Below are 16,192 nucleotides of genomic sequence, written 5' to 3'. Positions count from 1 at the left end.
GAAGTATGAAGTATCCAAATAAGTAAGGATGACTAAAAGTGTCGATATAATTTTCTCTCTATGTTTCAAGTTTCTGCAAAGCAAGGATAGTCATGGTTTTGTGATCTGCCAATCAATTCTGATAAATATGTTTTGAACACATTTTCATGAGTAACATGGTTTTGTGATCTGCCAATCCATCTTGATAACCTGTAACTTCAATGTTTTGTAATACTCCCCACAACCGCATGTTTATGAGGATGTCAACTTATAACGGATTTTCTCATAACAACAGATTGTGTAATGACACACTTTGGATACCTATCTCTTGCAGGTTAGAGATTCTAATGTTTACATTCCTAGAAAGGCAGTAGTGGAGGTTAACCAGTCCGGGCTTTTGGGAGAAACTATTATTGATGTCACGCCAGTACAACCTACTCCACAACCCTCTGTTGGCCCCTTACATCCTAATTGTGTAGTAGAGGGTCTTATTGTTTGTGACAGGGGAAGACTAAAAGGGAAACAGGGTGTAAGCATGGATGAGCTGATACAATTAACTGGAAAGATGGCTAGACAGTCAAAGCACTCAGATTTACAGGAACTTTTGAATGCTGCGAATCAACTCGGAGCAACTTTGGACAACTCAAAACATCTTCTTAACAAGGTGTGCTGCTAAAGTAAAAGTTAGATCCTTTCGATCATGTCAAGCTGTAATGTTGCCTTCCTTGGAATTAGATTGAAACTTTTGTGGAGGACACTCAACCTGTGATGAAAGTGCTGCAAGATGGTAAATTGTTGAGAGATTTGCAGGAGCTGCTCAAGACATCAAGCCATACTGCCCATGAGTTGAGGTAAGAATTGCTTAGCCCTAGTGTTTGTGACCAGAACCCCTGGTGTTTGTGATGAGGTTCTGATCAGCTATATGTATCGGATTTTCTTGGCAAATTGCAGGTATATTCCTTGTCTAATTCTGGACAAACAGCAATGCATAATTTTTATTATGATATTGGATCTACGTATTATTTAGCATTGTTGAGATGACAATCTTATCAAATGTTTTACATGAAACGAACCAATAGTCTTTTTGTCTTTTTGCTTGTCAGTATAATAAAGCTCCATTTGATTAACATGATGTACTTGCAGAGGCTCAAAATTGGTCACTGAAAATGGCATTGATTCAATGGCTACCCTAATCAAAATGTTGCAAGATTTCGAGGTGCGTTCTCAAATAAAGCTTGCTAATCACACTTGGGATTTACTTTTTTCGATCTTATACAAGGTCCTACTTCCATTATTTTTGGATCAACCTGTACCCAGTCAGAAGCTTGTTGGGGTTATGCACAGCAGACATGAAAAAGAGGAGATGACAACCTAAGCGCGAACTTCATAACTCACAAATGTAAAATATTACACGGCGCAGCGAACAGAATCTGAGAAAGAGATAGAGAGTACACAACAGATAAGAGGAGAATCAGTAAAATTCTTTAACTCCAAACAACTGATACAAAGATGGCTCTGTCCACCCGTGCGCTTCCACTGAGTGAAGCTTAGATGGCGATCTAGACAGAAGATAGGCGAAGAGCTTAAGGCTAGCTGGAACAACAACTCTGACTGGGTGAAAGATGAGTGAATGATGGCCGTGAAGGGGTTTAGCTTTTATAGCCCGCGAAGGTCGTTAGGTCGGCTTGCTGACCGACCTACCATATGAGCCTCCACTAGTCGGCCAGGGAATATTCCAGGGAATATTCCCTTTACCATCGGGCCGGGGGCGCTGCCCCCGGACCCCCGCCAGGGGGGCCGCTGGCCCCCCTGGGACCCCCCAGCCAGGGGCCGCTTCCGCGGCCCCCGGACCCCACAATAGGGGCCCCTTTTAACTCCCTTACCACGCAACTCAATGCAATGTGCCTCGAGTTGCTACCAGCTTAACCACTCCGTCTAACCCAAAGATTAGACCCACAACAGTCACCTTTTTGCCATCCGGTCACATAGACCTCATCTGATATACAAGTCAGGACTCAACCAATGTCCGGGCTCACATTTGGCTTCTCCTCATAATGGGGGCCTTACAACTTTGAGCACCATGGATCATTGGTAGCACCTAATGAGGGTGGGGGCATTGATCATATCTAACACCCCCCCTCAATGTCCACCCATAGGTGAACTATCTCCTCGGCCCAATGCCGAGTCTCTGAAGATGAACTTGAAGCAGATCCTTCGTAAGTGCTTTGGTGAAGATATCTGCTCCATTCTCCTCTGTTGGACAGTAGACCAGTTCCACTATCCCATCCTCCATCAAATCACGCACATAGTGATACTGGATCTCTATATGTTTGGTGCGTGCATGAAACACTGGATTTTTGGCAATGGCGATGCAACTCTGATTGTCACATCTCAGCACAGTTGGTTCTTCATCCTGCACTCCCATATGCCATAGAATCCTTCTCAACCATACGGCCTCACATGCAGCAAAACAAGCTGCCTTGTACTCTGCTTCGGTAGAAGACAATGCCACTGTTGGTTGCTTCTTACTAATCCAAGAGAAAATTCCTGAACCCAAAGAGAAACAATAACCAGAAACTGACTTCCTGGAATCAATGTCTCCTGCCCAATCTGAGTCACAGTTCCCCACAAGAGAAGTTCCGAAACTGTATGTGATACCATAGTCAAGAGTTTTCTTCAAGTATCTGAGCACCCGCATCCCAGCCTTCCAATGACTCTCATGAGGTTTGTTTGAGAACCTGCTCAAAACACCAACAGCAAAACTGATATCTGGTCTGGTGTTACACAAGTAGATCAGACTGCCGACCAACCTCCTATACCTCCCAATGTCTGCTAATGCTGATGTATCCTCGACGGATAACTTTGCATTCACCTCCATAGGTGTAGCTATCTCCTTGCACTCGGTCATGCCAAATGCCTTCAAGATCTCCCATGCATACTTCTTCTGAGAGATGAAGATCTTTCCTGGCTCTTGCCAGACTTCAATCCCCAAACAATAGTGCAGCAAGCCCAAGTCTGTCATTTCAAACTCAGAACTCAAAGCCTTTCGAGTTTGGTTGATCATATCTTCATAGTCACCTGTAATAAGAAGGTCGTCCACATATAGGACAATCACTACAGACTTTTTACCATCCCTGTAAACATACAAGTTAGCATCTGAGGCACATCTGTTGAAGTTTAGGTTTAAAAAGAACCTATCTATCCGCTGGTACCATGCTCTGGGGGCTTGTTTCAGCCCATACAATGCCTTCTTCAGTTTACACACTTTGTTCTCAGAATGGGGGGCCTCAAACCCTGGTGGCTGAGCCACGTACACCTCCTCCTTGAGGTCACCATTTAAGAACGCTGACTTAACATCCATTTGGTACACTGGCCACTTCTTGTGGGCAGCCACTGCAAGTACCGTGCGAATAGTGGTCATTCTGGCAGTTGGGGCAAATGACTCTTGAAAATCAAACCCTTCAACTTGTGAAAATCCTTGGGCAACCAGTCTAGCTTTGTACTTTTCTAAGGTACCATCAGCCTTGTACTTTACCTTCCAGATCCACTTGGTGCCAATAACCTTCCGCTTTGCTGGTCGATCCACTAGCACCCAAGTGTCATTCTTCATTATGCTGTCATACTCCGCGTGCATAGCATCCTTCCATGATGGATCTGCAAGTGCTTCTTCTAGGTCAGTTGGCTCCTTTACTTCTCTCATAATCTCAACCATCAAGGCCATGTTGACTATGTGAGCAGAAGCCCTCCTTTGCTCCTCTATTCTCTGAGACCTCCTTGGTCCGTCTGCCTTCTCCTCAACAGATGCAGGCATAGGATTATTGTGGTCATAGAGCTGCTTCACCCAGCGCGGCAATGGCTTTTCCGGTGGGGTGATGTCAGGTTGGTGAACTTTTTCCTCATCATCTGAAGATGATGCTTCCTCCTCCTTAAGGATAGGGATAGCTCTCGGGACAGGTTCATAGTGGACTACTTCTTCGCTTGATGATAAAGTGGAAGACCTTGCCTTCTCTTCCTCCACTGTATGCGGCTCCTCCTTGAACACCACATCACGGCTCGCAATGATCTTCTTTGCCTCTTGGTCATATAACTTGTAAGCCTTCTGCTCATCACTATAACCCAAGAAGATACATTTTCTGCTTTTTGGTTGTAACTTGTTTCTCTTCTCATCTGGAACATGTGCATAACATTCACATCCAAAAATTCTGAAATGTGAAACAGATGGTTTCTTACCAGTGTAAGCCTCATGAGGTGTTTTTCCCTTGAGAGCCTTTGTGTAGCTCCGATTTAGAATGTAGACTGCAGTATTAACAGCTTCAGCCCAAAAATGGTTAGGCAATCCCTTGCCCTTTAGCATGGATCTTGCCATCTCCACAATGGTACGATTCCTGCGTTCCACAACACCATTCTGCTGAGGTGTGTGAGGCGTCGTCAATTGACGCTTGATCCCTTTGCTCTTGCAAAAGCCTTCAAACTCCTTTGAGTTGAACTCACCACCACCATCTGTTCTAAATTTCTTCACACTTTTCCCTGTTTCATTCTCAACAAGTATTAGCCATTCTTTAAACTTACCAAAAGCTTGAGCCTTATCACGAAGGAAGTACACCCACATCTTCCTACTGTAGTCGTCGACAATCAACATAAAATAAGAAGATCCCCCCAAGGCCTGTGTAGGCATCTTACCACACAAGTCAGCATGCACCAACTCTAGAGGAGCATGTGCTCTATTCTTGCTTTCTTGTGGAAATGCCTTTCTCTGTTGCTTGCCCATCATACAAGCTTCACATGGTTCCTTCAATTCAGTTATTGTAGGTAGGTGAGCAACCATACCTTGCTTTTGCATCTCCTTCAATACTGCAAATCCGATGTGTCCAAACCTTTCATGCCAAAGCTTACTTGTGCCCACTCCAGCGGTGGCTGTAAGAGCACTTAGCTCATACAGGTTGTTCCTTCTTTCTCCTTTGCCAACAATTGTGCCAGCACTATCAATAATTTCTGCACCTGTCTTCTTGAACCTCACTTCATGACCAAGATCAGTTATGGCAGCAACTGATAAGAGATTTCTCCTGATTTCGGGAACATACAACACATTTGAAAGCTTTTTGACTTCACCATTTGCAGCAACAAAAGAAATAGTACCTGTGCCCGCAACAGGGCATTTAGCATCATTTCCAACCGTCACAGTGATGGATTCTTGTAGAGGCTGCATAGAACTGTATAGACCTTTCTTGTTGGTCATGTGACGGGAGGCCCCACTATCCAACACCCAAGAGTCAGTGGTAGATTCTTCTTGCGCCGAGGAGCACACTTCCTCAATGGTCGCCATGAATAATTCCAACTCTGCTTCAGCCGTATTGGCTGTCTCTTTCCCTTTAGTTTTAAGGGTACCATTCTTTTCATCTGCCTTCTTGACACGACAATCTGCAATTGCATGTCCTTTCTTCTTACAGTAGAAGCACTCTCCTTGAAACCTCTTCTTGCCGCCCTTTTTCTTTTTGTCACCATCATTTTTGGTGGAGGAAACACCTTTGCCTTTTGCATTGGCAGAGAATGCAGCATCTCCATTGTTGCTTCCTTCTCGGGCTTTCAGCCTCAACTCCTCCTCCATTAATAATGCACAAAACTCCTCAAAAGTCAAAGCTTGAGGTCTCACCTGAGTATTAAGGGCAGTTACTAGTCCATCAAACTTTTGTGGACAAATCCGAAGACACCTCCGAGCTAGCTCTTCGCTAGTCTTTTGTATCCCAGCGCCAGCCATCTGGTCGCGCAGATTCTTAATCCGAGTGATGAATGCTTCAACCGTCTCTCCTTCAGCAAACTTCTCCGCTGCTAGTTGATTCTCCAAGTTTTGAATCCTTGTTTGGTTTCGTGTTTCATACTGACTCCTTAGTACATTCCAAGCCTCTGACGCTTTGGTTGTATGCTGAATCAGAGTCAAAACACTGTCAGAACAGCTTGTAACTAAGGCACACAATGCATCTGCATTCCTTCGTTTCCAAGCTCGTAGAAGATCTGCATTCGGAGGAATCATCACACTAGGATTTGATGGGTCGGGGATAGGCTGTGGTTCTGCGTCAGTCCCCAGCACAGTCTCCAGAAGCTCATAAGAATCAAGGATAGTTGTAATTTTGAACTTCCACAAGGTGTAGTTTGTACCATCTAACTTGCCTTCGCTGAAGGTTGGTGGACGAATCCTCAGTGTTTGAATAGCCGGTACAGCAGCACCACCTCCTGCACCGCTTCCTGATGCGCCAGAACTGCTTCCCGGAGTCGACATCGTTTCTCTTTGCTGTTGAAGCCTTTGCCTCTTGCACGCTCTCCGATCTCTAGAGCCCCCTGGGCTCTGATACCATGTAAAATATTACACGGCGCAGCGAACAGAATCTGAGAAAGAGATAGAGAGTACACAACAGATAAGAGGAGAATCAGTAAAATTCTTTAACTCCAAACAACTGATACAAAGATGGCTCTGTCCACCCGTGCGCTTCCACTGAGTGAAGCTTAGATGGCGATCTAGACAGAAGATAGGCGAAGAGCTTAAGGCTAGCTGGAACAACAACTCTGACTGGGTGAAAGATGAGTGAATGATGGCCGCGAAGGGGTTTAGCTTTTATAGCCCGCGAAGGTCGTTAGGTCGGCTTGCTGACCGACCTACCATATGAGCCTCCACTAGTCGGCCAGGGAATATTCCAGGGAATATTCCCTTTACCATCGGGCCGGGGGCGCTGCCCCCGGACCCCCGCCAGGGGGGCCGCTGGCCCCCCTGGGACCCCCCAGCCAGGGGCCGCTTCCGCGGCCCCCGGACCCCACAATAGGGGCCCCTTTTAACTCCCTTACCACGCAACTCAATGCAATGTGCCTCGAGTTGCTACCAGCTTAACCACTCCGTCTAACCCAAAGATTAGACCCACAACAGTCACCTTTTTGCCATCCGGTCACATAGACCTCATCTGATATACAAGTCAGGACTCAACCAATGTCCGGGCTCACATTTGGCTTCTCCTCATAATGGGGGCCTTACAACTTTGAGCACCATGGATCATTGGTAGCACCTAATGAGGGTGGGGGCATTGATCATATCTAACAACAAAAAGAGTAGATGTAGGACTAGAGAGACAGAGAGAAACAATACTGATTACTTTAACAGGCTTGCTATCCTTCTCAGAGGATTGGTAATGAGAAAAGTCTTCTCCTAAGCATGGTCATTCTTTGGAAGTGCACACCTTTTGGCACTATGTTTTTAAACTTAGATATCATCATTAGACCAAAGGAACATGGTCTAGACAGACAATTCCAGCCTATTAATGCTGAGGGGGTCTTTAGTAGAGATTCCTTTTCTCTCAAAACAGAAGCTTTTGGAAACGACCGTGACTAATTTCATTTTGTCAATGGTCATTCAAGATGTCCTCAAAACCAGGCCACTGTCCTGAGTCTTGACATCATTGTCAAAGATCACATCTCATGAGTCAAAGATGAGTCACCTCCTGATATTTCTATATGCCCTCTCAACACATGGGATGTAGAAAGCTATGTCACTTTTTTATTGGCCAAAGCTTCTCAACATCTTGGTTAATAAGCAGCCCTTGTCTCTGAACCTGATCAACCCTGCTTGTATTATACTTGTCAAACAAAAGATGTGATTCATCATCCATGTACTATTCCATGTATCTTGCCACACCTTGGAATGTAATGGCAATAGTTTGTTGGGAATAAAGGCTCACTGTGTGTCTTTTACAGTGTTCAGGTGTGCACACACCCTTGTTTTTTACTTTATATATATTATCAAAAACCTAAAGTGGTACGAGGCATTGTACCCACATATTGAGTGTCGTGCTCTTACTATCTTTCGCACTCTCTCTTCTGAACTGTGCACTCACTCCCTCCTGACAACAAACTAGTATCAGAGCTAGCAAGAGGCAGTTCAGGAGTGCACGTTTCTCAAGGTGCAGTGAATAGGCGTGAGCTGGACAGTTGCAGGCTGGGTGAGTAGTCGACTTTGCAGCTAGGTTGACATGACCAGGTGGGCAACATTTGAACAGGCGACTACCAACGAAGGAAGTCGACACGCAGGCCCAGCGACGGATTGGGAGTAGGCGATGGATGATGTGATAGGTTGTGATGGGCTGTGATTGGCGTGATAGGTTAGTTGTGACCAGGGGGGTCAAATGCTGCTAAGCCAGAGGAAGCCCTTACATTCTCCGAAGATGACCTAGGGCCCTCCATCTCCCATTTTCTTAGTGAATTCTCTTCTTGCCTTGAATACCGCCTACTGCTCCTCTAACTACATTTTTGTAGAGATCTCCTCTGCAATTTTAGCACTTCCATACTTGTTGGATTCCATACATCTACCCATTGTAGCACACCCTTCTCGACTTCTCTCTATGTTGATTTTGGGGTCATTGTTAGGGGAACACTTTTATCCATATAGGCAAATGGGAATGTCCAAAGACATTGCAACAAAACTACATCTCCTTTCCTATCTTCCAAATGTCCTCTCTAGAGTTCAACTAACTTCTTAACTATTTCATAACCTTTGATTTTTTGCTTGGTGCCCAAAGTAAGGATTTTATCATCCAATTGAGAAGTTAGGTGCATCTGGTGGCCTTGGCTGGCCGGCTCCGTCCATAACCCCCTAGCTCTTTTGCTTCCCACTTTACGCTTAGGGCATATCAAGGGTAGGACACATCTAGGGAGGTTACACTCACCTATGGTTACCTGTCTCCCTAAGTTACACCCATTGCACTTTCCCTTTGCACGAACTAGGTCCTTGAGTGGTGTGGGACAACACCTTGGTCGACCTAGCTCCCAGTTCCAGTGGTATGGACACAATGCACTGCATGGTGAGGTAGGTACACCCCCAACTCTCTTTTCTTTCTCGGATGAATCAGCCAATCTGCGTGTAACCACCGACTTCGAAGGCCCCCGTAAATATACCCTTGGTCTCCACAACTTTGACCATTGACACACATTTCTGCCATGTTCAATCCCCACAAAAACCCCATCATCAAGTCACATGACCATCCTTCAATCACCCAAGCCCTTATCAATAAGGTCCCACAAGTGCCATGAGACAGGAGGGGGATAATGTTAACCCCAATACAAGATGGAGAAAAAGGAAGCAAAAGAAAATTTAAACATGCAGAGCAAAGTGGAAAAAGGCGGCCCGATAGAAGGATAAGAGGAGAAAATGCCAAAAGTGCAAGGGCAACCTTAAAAGTTGAGGCAAAGGCAAAGGCACATTTTAAAATGTAAAGGCATCACCAAATTTTTGTAAAAGAGCGCAGGCTCCCTCCTGTGCAAGTTGTAAAGAGTAGACGGGTATAGGTGAAGGCATAATGTAAATAAAAGGGAATAGGAAGGGAGGACCTTGGCAAGATCCCCGGTCATGTTAAAAAGGGGATGGGTGCCCAAAGGAATAAGGGCGTATATAAAAGCCAAAAAGTGAATAGAGAAGCTCATTCTTGGTGTGTAGCAAAAGTGACTCTCCTCTTCTCCTCTTCTTCTTGCTTACTTGTGCTTATGTTTGAGAGAGGGAGTGTGAGAGTGTGAGGGAGTGAGTGTATGAGGGTTAGGGACCGTGGTGGAGAAGCTCTCCATCTTCTCCTCTCTTCTTCTCTTCTCTTCTCTTCTCTTCTTTTGTCTCGTGTATGCAGCTATGGAGCATGGAGCTTGAAGGTGGAGGATTGAGGTTGCTTGAGCTCGCATCTTGGATTGTGGAGTTACTGGTGTGATTGAGAGAGAAGGGTACTCGATCGGACATTGAGATAAGCTCACTGCACTCGTAGGCTTGAGAGCGTGCACGACTATGTGAGAGGTAGCCATTGGCATTTGGCTTGAAACAGTTGAGCAATAAGTGATCCGTGGGTCTTGGCGGTTGAGCGAAAGATTGGAGAGAGAGAGAGAGAGAGAGAGAGAGAGAGAGAGAGAGAGAGAGAGACCCTTGAGGTTGTATGCCTGCACTTTGTCGTGTCTCCTTCCTACTGCTTGCCCAGTGTGCCCTTCTCCAGTAGCATGTAGGAACTGCTTGTTCCTTTGCGTCACGTAATCTGCGTGCTAGTTCTTGAGTTTGTGTGGGCCTGGGACCTTCCACGTTGCTTGCTGCCTCTTCAGCCCACATGTGGTCTGCTCAGAGGCTTGCAGGAATAGCCTGTTCCTTTGTGTCACTTGCCACCCTGCCTTAGGGTGTTCTCTTGTGCCCTCGCCCTGTTTGTGGAGTCTCTAGTTTGCTGTTCATTGCCTGCTTGGCTAGAGCTTGCAACCTTTGTTCAGTTGCCACCTTCAGACGTGCTGTGACCTGCAGAGGACCCTTATTCAGGACTATACCAGCAGAAAGCATAACAGAGGATTTGGACAAGCCTTGTGAACTTGCTTTCTTATGAGCATCTAAAGTGGACATTGACGCAAAAATGGTTAAGGTGTCAAATCGTATTTATGTGGCTTTTCTCGACCAGCATATAGGGCATGGGGATGATAAAGATTCGGTGGAATCGGATGGTGACTCGTTGGCTGAGGATTCTGGGTAGTTGATGGATTGGGATGAGATGGGAAAACATCGTAAGATGTCGGTTGATGAACCAATTTTATGTGCTCCGAATTTGCCTCAACAAGAAGTTCATGCTTCTTGCTCACAGACTGATGGGTCTCTCCAGTTTATGCTTACCATTGCCAACAATCTTATGTTGGATTATGTTCATTCCAATGAGGGTAAAGTGAGCTCTTTACCAGAAGGGGATCAAGTGGTTGCTATCATGGAAAATTACCTGGTTTTATAGCAGATTGTTGCTTTCCATGAGAGGGCAGCCATCTTTTACTTTACGAGAAGGACTCAGTTGATTACTAGGATTCGTGCTTGGCTGCTGTCCATGCTTGTTAGTGTTGATGCGTGTCAAGATGATGTTTCAGGGCAAGTGCGGGCCCCTCTCATTGAAGAGATTTACGATGGACCGAGAGGGTTTTTCAAGGTCCTTTTTCGTTCCTTGGATGTTTGTGCTTGCATTATGCAACGTATTCCTTTGTTCATGGACATTCAACTAGTACATATGGTCCCATGGAGGGCTATGGCTGAGTTTCAGGAGGTACTTAGGTAGGCATGCCCAATTTGGGTGAAGGTGGTTGATTTTCGTGCACATCTTTGGCGACTTCTTCTTTTGTTTTTGAGAACCCTTGGTGAGGTGTTGGTGGAGCCCCGGTTGTCCTCCCACAATAGGAATAGGGCTTGTATGCTTTGGGACACAACGAAACGTCGCCCAACCAAAATTCATTTTGAGGTCCTTGGGTTGCATACGTTGGTTTTTGAGCTTAAATGGGCCACATTTGTTGGATGCTGTTTTAGATGTGGCCAATTAGGCCATTTTATTTCAGAATGTGATAGAAGCCCTGAGGTATTGCAACGTTCTTTGGATTCTGACATGGATATGCAAGAGCATGATCCCTAGGAGATGGCTCACCAGCAAGTGATCCTATGCCTCTTGTCTTGCATAGACATGATGATGGATGGAAGGGTGTCTCCCAAGTTGGTATTGAGCGTGCATCGCTTTCAGTTGGTTGGAATTTGCCTCCTTAGGATGATTCTTGGGTTAGTGTGGTTAGACGTAATGCTAGACAGGCTGGCAAAGGAATCCGAGTGAAAGGGGCCAGCATTGATCTAGGCGTGGTTGGGAGGAGAAGAATCACTCGTGCTCAGAGGTTTCATGGTTTTCTCTCTGTCTTTATGAAGCCATCTGACACCATGTGGGGATTGACATTACCTCAGAGTAGCAACTGGCACCTCTTCTCTTGAGCATAAGACAGAAGCTTCTTTATTGGAGCTCACCGAGACTCTCACTAGCAGAGAGAGTAGTGGTTGCCAACCAGGTCCTTATGTGGTACATCACTTCCTGTTGGGCATTCTCCAAGTCATGCATCAGCTAGGTTAAGCGCCTTATTGGGAACTTCATTTGGTTCGGAGGAGATAGGAGCCCCGGCCATGGTGAAGATTGCTTGGAATGTCATCATATAGCGTAGATCTAGGGGAGGGTTGGGGATCATAGACCCAGACAACCAAAGCAAAGCCTTGATGGCTAAGCTCATTGTTAGGGGTTTGCTTCCAAGTGAGGAGCCTTGGAAGAAACTTCTGATAGGGAGGCTATAGGCTATGACACCTGTGCATAGAGAACCATGGCAGCCCAGCAACCAGTAGATTTTTCAGGAGATTAGGATCAAGGACCTAGGGAAGAGCTTTGAGGTCAGATTCGTAGCTGCTGTTATAAGAGCTTGAAGATTTGTACTACCATTGCTCCACCAGCTATGCCCTCCTACAGTCGAAGAAAAGAGAAGGCAGCCTCTTCTCTTCAATAACCTGCTGCACTCTTGGATAGAGGACATACTTATTATGGGGGAGATTCTCTTTACAGGTGGTTGTATTAGTGGGAGGGTGGTTTGCATTTCAGGAGCTACAACAGGAGGCTCAGAGATAGAGACTATAGGGGCTCAAGGTAGTGAGAATTATGATTGAGGCCATGACAGAGGGAGTTCCACAAGATTGGCGGACAGGTACAGACACCTCTCAGACCTGGATTGGTCTCTTCTCTAGAGGGGACATTCTTCCAGCAGTCTTTGTGACTAGCAGAGATAGGATATTTACTTTTATGGTCGAGGAGGATGGCTGTCTCCAATGAGAGGACCTCGACCAGGCAGCATGCATTGGATGCTCCAGGCAGAGGATCAAAGTAGTGGCTCACTTCAAGAGGAAGTGGCACATTGACCTAGACCCAGCCACCTGTCTAGTTGATGGATGGAGATATTGGGCTTATCAGAGGAGACCTCTACAGAGATTATAGTGGGATCCAGGTGTGGAGGGATCCGTTCCTTGATAGACCTTGGGATGTGGCCTTCTTTGGTTACACTACCAGGTTGGGGAGGAGATACAGATGAGCAGGCTTAGAGCACAGCCAGCAGCCTCCTTCCATTGGCACAAAGAGGGAATCACAGAGGAGTTCCTAGGTGACTTTTGGAGGAGGCTACATGATAGCTTCAGCACTAGGAAGATCTCTCTTCCTATGGCTTGTAGCTCATAGGAGCTTAGTAGTTGGCACGTGGCTTGGATACGGCAGGGATCCAGCAGCATGCGCGAGATGCGGGGATCCAGTGGAGAGACAGAGACATTGCGTATGGGATTGCCCTAGAGCCCATGAGGTTTGGAAGAGAGCCCTCAGGATGGTATTTCACGGCACAGCAGAGACCATGGTGCTTACCTGGGGGGCTGTAGCATGGGTCACAGATAGAGGCCCAGCATGTGGCTATTAGGATGTTCAGGGGAGCTACTCTTTTCTCATTACTGGACAGCATCTGAGCAGGATTCCCACTCCAGATTACTCTCAGGCACAGTGGATCCAAGGACATTGCCATAGATGGGAGTTGATTGCCAGTATCATAGCCTAGTATATTTGGACTGCGAGGTGCAGCCATGCTATGGATCTTCTGGATGTATCCATAGCAGAGACTCTATCAAGGATCTGGATAGAGATCATTCACACTCCATGGGAGATGGGAGAGGATGCAGGGTAGCTCTGAGAGGATGAGGAAGAGAAGAGAGGCTTTTCTGCAGACATGGGATTTAGGCTTTTTTTTCCACACTGTCCCTCGTATGGTTTGGCATTACAGTCCACTGGATTGGTTGTTCACACGACCATTGTATTTGTGATGTACTTAGTTACTCTTCACAGAGTTCCTTGTACTTTAGGTTATTCGCCGAGGTGTTAATAATAGAAATTTCTTTTCTTGGGAAAAAAGAAATAGGTGGGCTTATAGCAGCTTTGACCAAGATAATATGTTGAGGAATTTTTACCGACTAATGTGTGTTTATTGGCAAGGAGCATCCTGTTTGCATTCCAAAATACAAGATGCATAGAATATCAAATCCAATAGCAAAGCACCTGAAACAATCCACATTTTACATTTGAAATCATCAAATTGGAGCAAGCACGCATATCCATTCTTGCCAATATTGATTGAAGGCATTCTCATAAAAAGTTCCAGTCCTTGTGCAGCATTCTGTTGACCTATGCATCAGGCGCATCATAAAACACATTTTCACTCTGCCTTCCTATGTTTTTAAAAAGTTGCTTAATGTGGGTGGAGTTTCAGTACATTCCTTTAGGGTAGCATAATCTGTCAACTTGTCTTTGAAGCTACGAAAGCATAGACATTATATTACTCCATACACTGATATAGTACATACTTGTTTGTGGAAGCATGTAGTTGCTTGTTAATGGATGCATATTCATGCTTTGCAACACAGCTGCTGGAATTTCTGTTCTTGCAATTGTTGGTTCTGTCCCTTAAATCCAGAGTTTTCGACTCAATTGGAGATCTTCTCTTATCTTATGCTGAACTGTGGATGCACAATCAGAGTACAACTGCTGATGCAAGTAACCTGCTGCGGGATGATAGAACTCGAAACAATTTGAAGCTTCTGATTGAGCTGTTGAGTAGATTAGTTAATACTTGAAGAAAGTGGACACGCAGGTAATCTTTACTCTTTGCAAGCTTTTCCTATCACCTTTGAATTGATATTCAAATGATATTCAGAGGAAAGGTGCCTGGGCTTCTGTTCGTAAATGAGGAAAAGGTGCAAAGCAATAGGCAAACTGTATATGTGAGTTATCATTTTTGGCACATGGTTCATTATATTATTTCCAAGTGTTCTAGCTGTATTCTTCATTTGGGCCTCAAGAACTTTACATTTCAAATCTGCCGATTGTATACGTGAGTTATCATTTTTGGCACATGGTTCATTTTTAAATTTCTGAGTGTTCTAGCTGTACTCTTCATTTGGGCTTCACATTTCAAATCTGCTGTAATTGTTGTGCTTGTTCATCTCTTTGTTGTGCCACAGAAGATGCATTGTAACTTCCGCGTATTATATGACTAAGACAGGATTATATTTCACAATGGAAGCACTTGTCATTTCATGTGAAAGTTCCACATTGTTCCTACTGTGAGCTAAGGAGGGTGTTTGATAAGTTATTTGGCTTGTGCATGGCTGGTGATTGATTATAAACAGTCTCGAGATGTTGTATGATCAAGTGATAGGGTCTTGAATCTCTGCAGCTGAAGTTCACTAGCAGTATATGTGTATGTCATCTCTTCGCTGGAAGCCCTACACAAGTCAGCGGGGGACATTGTGGAGTAGCATTTTTGGTCTGGATCTGGTCATTTAGTCCTTTGTGGCTGCACACTTTGTCCACCTGGACACTTTTAGTCCGCAGTTCTCCCGCCCCCCCACCCCCCCACACACACCACCCACCACCCCCCCCCCCCCCCATTCATACTGATGTTAAAGGAGCAGCAGCCAGGTCTGTGTTCTGGGGGACAGTTGCATATAGCAGCTTGGCACATCTGCAGTTTGATGGACAGTGACATGTAGCAGCCCGGGGTAGCTGCATTTTGGGACAGTGACATGTAGCAGCCCGGGGTAGCTGCATTTTGGGTGGACAGCATAGTAGCATTGAAACATGTTTTGTACCTTTATAAAATGTGCAAAAAGTTTTGCTCTTGCAAGACCCATTTTTATCCAGCTTGAAAACCATTTGTTTTAAAATATTAAATTTAAGTTGGAACACTTATAACAATGGAGAATACAAGTCGGACATGTCTTAAAAATCATAGAATGATAAGAAACGAAGGGCCTTTTGTGTGATGGTAACCGGCTTAATCAAAAGATTTTTTCTTGCGAAACCCATTTTTTTATCAAGCTTGAAAAACATTCGTTTCAAAAATGTTAAATTTGAGTTAGAACACTTGAAACAGTAGAAAATACACGGCAGAGGAAGAGTAGGAGTGTGTCCTGGGTGTATGGTACAATTACGAGCTTGGGGCATGGACACAATTCAAAATAACCATAATCATCGAGATCCAGGATGTCAATTCCAATGACAGGATACAGAGGTTATCAAGCCTGTGAAGGAACCTTGCCCTAGGACACAACACAAATGTGACACACCTATGCAAAAAAGCACAGGTTTGTTCTACAAACTAGCTTGCAGATCTGTCCTGTTAGGCAGCAGCAAAACGCACCCTGCAAACTATTGTGGAAATCCATGTGGGGTCGAACTGCTCCCAATGCAAAACTGCAGGTTTATCCTGCTGAGCAGCATCAAAAGGTAAGTCTACCTACATACACCACCCTGCAAAGGCAGTTCCTCTAGATATGATAAAGTCAGTCCATCTGTCATCT

The 16,192-nt window shown here is 45.2% G+C and overlaps 1 protein-coding gene across 2 annotated transcripts in view; it reads left to right on the top strand.

The window, feature by feature from the left end:
- Positions 1-15,539, top strand: part of LOC148017756 (protein TRIGALACTOSYLDIACYLGLYCEROL 2, chloroplastic-like) — a 54,478-nt gene extending 38,939 nt beyond the window's left edge. Inside the window, exons 2-6 of one of the 2 annotated variants that reach the window (XR_015687792.1) lie at positions 314-643; positions 715-830; positions 1,123-1,195; positions 14,366-14,611; positions 15,067-15,537. Coding sequence is in view for 1 of the 2 variants with exons in the window: in XM_087662342.1 (XP_087518468.1) it covers positions 314-643; positions 715-830; positions 1,123-1,195; positions 14,366-14,464 (618 nt within the window). In the remaining variant the exon portion in view is untranslated. Of the gene's footprint in view, positions 1-313; positions 644-714; positions 831-1,122; positions 1,196-14,365; positions 14,612-15,066 lie in introns of both variants that reach the window. The other variant, XM_087662342.1, reaches the window with a different exon arrangement.
- The last annotated feature ends 653 nt before the right edge of the window (positions 15,540-16,192 follow it).

This window comes from Lygodium microphyllum, chromosome 21 (assembly GCF_053477565.2).
Source record: "Lygodium microphyllum isolate KBCC chromosome 21, Lygodium_microphyllum_v1.1.10, whole genome shotgun sequence".
In the NCBI taxonomy this organism is placed as follows: domain Eukaryota; kingdom Viridiplantae; phylum Streptophyta; class Polypodiopsida; order Schizaeales; family Lygodiaceae; genus Lygodium; species Lygodium microphyllum.
The sequence above is the reverse complement of the archived record's forward strand: the minus strand, read 5'-3'. Positions and strand labels throughout refer to the sequence as shown.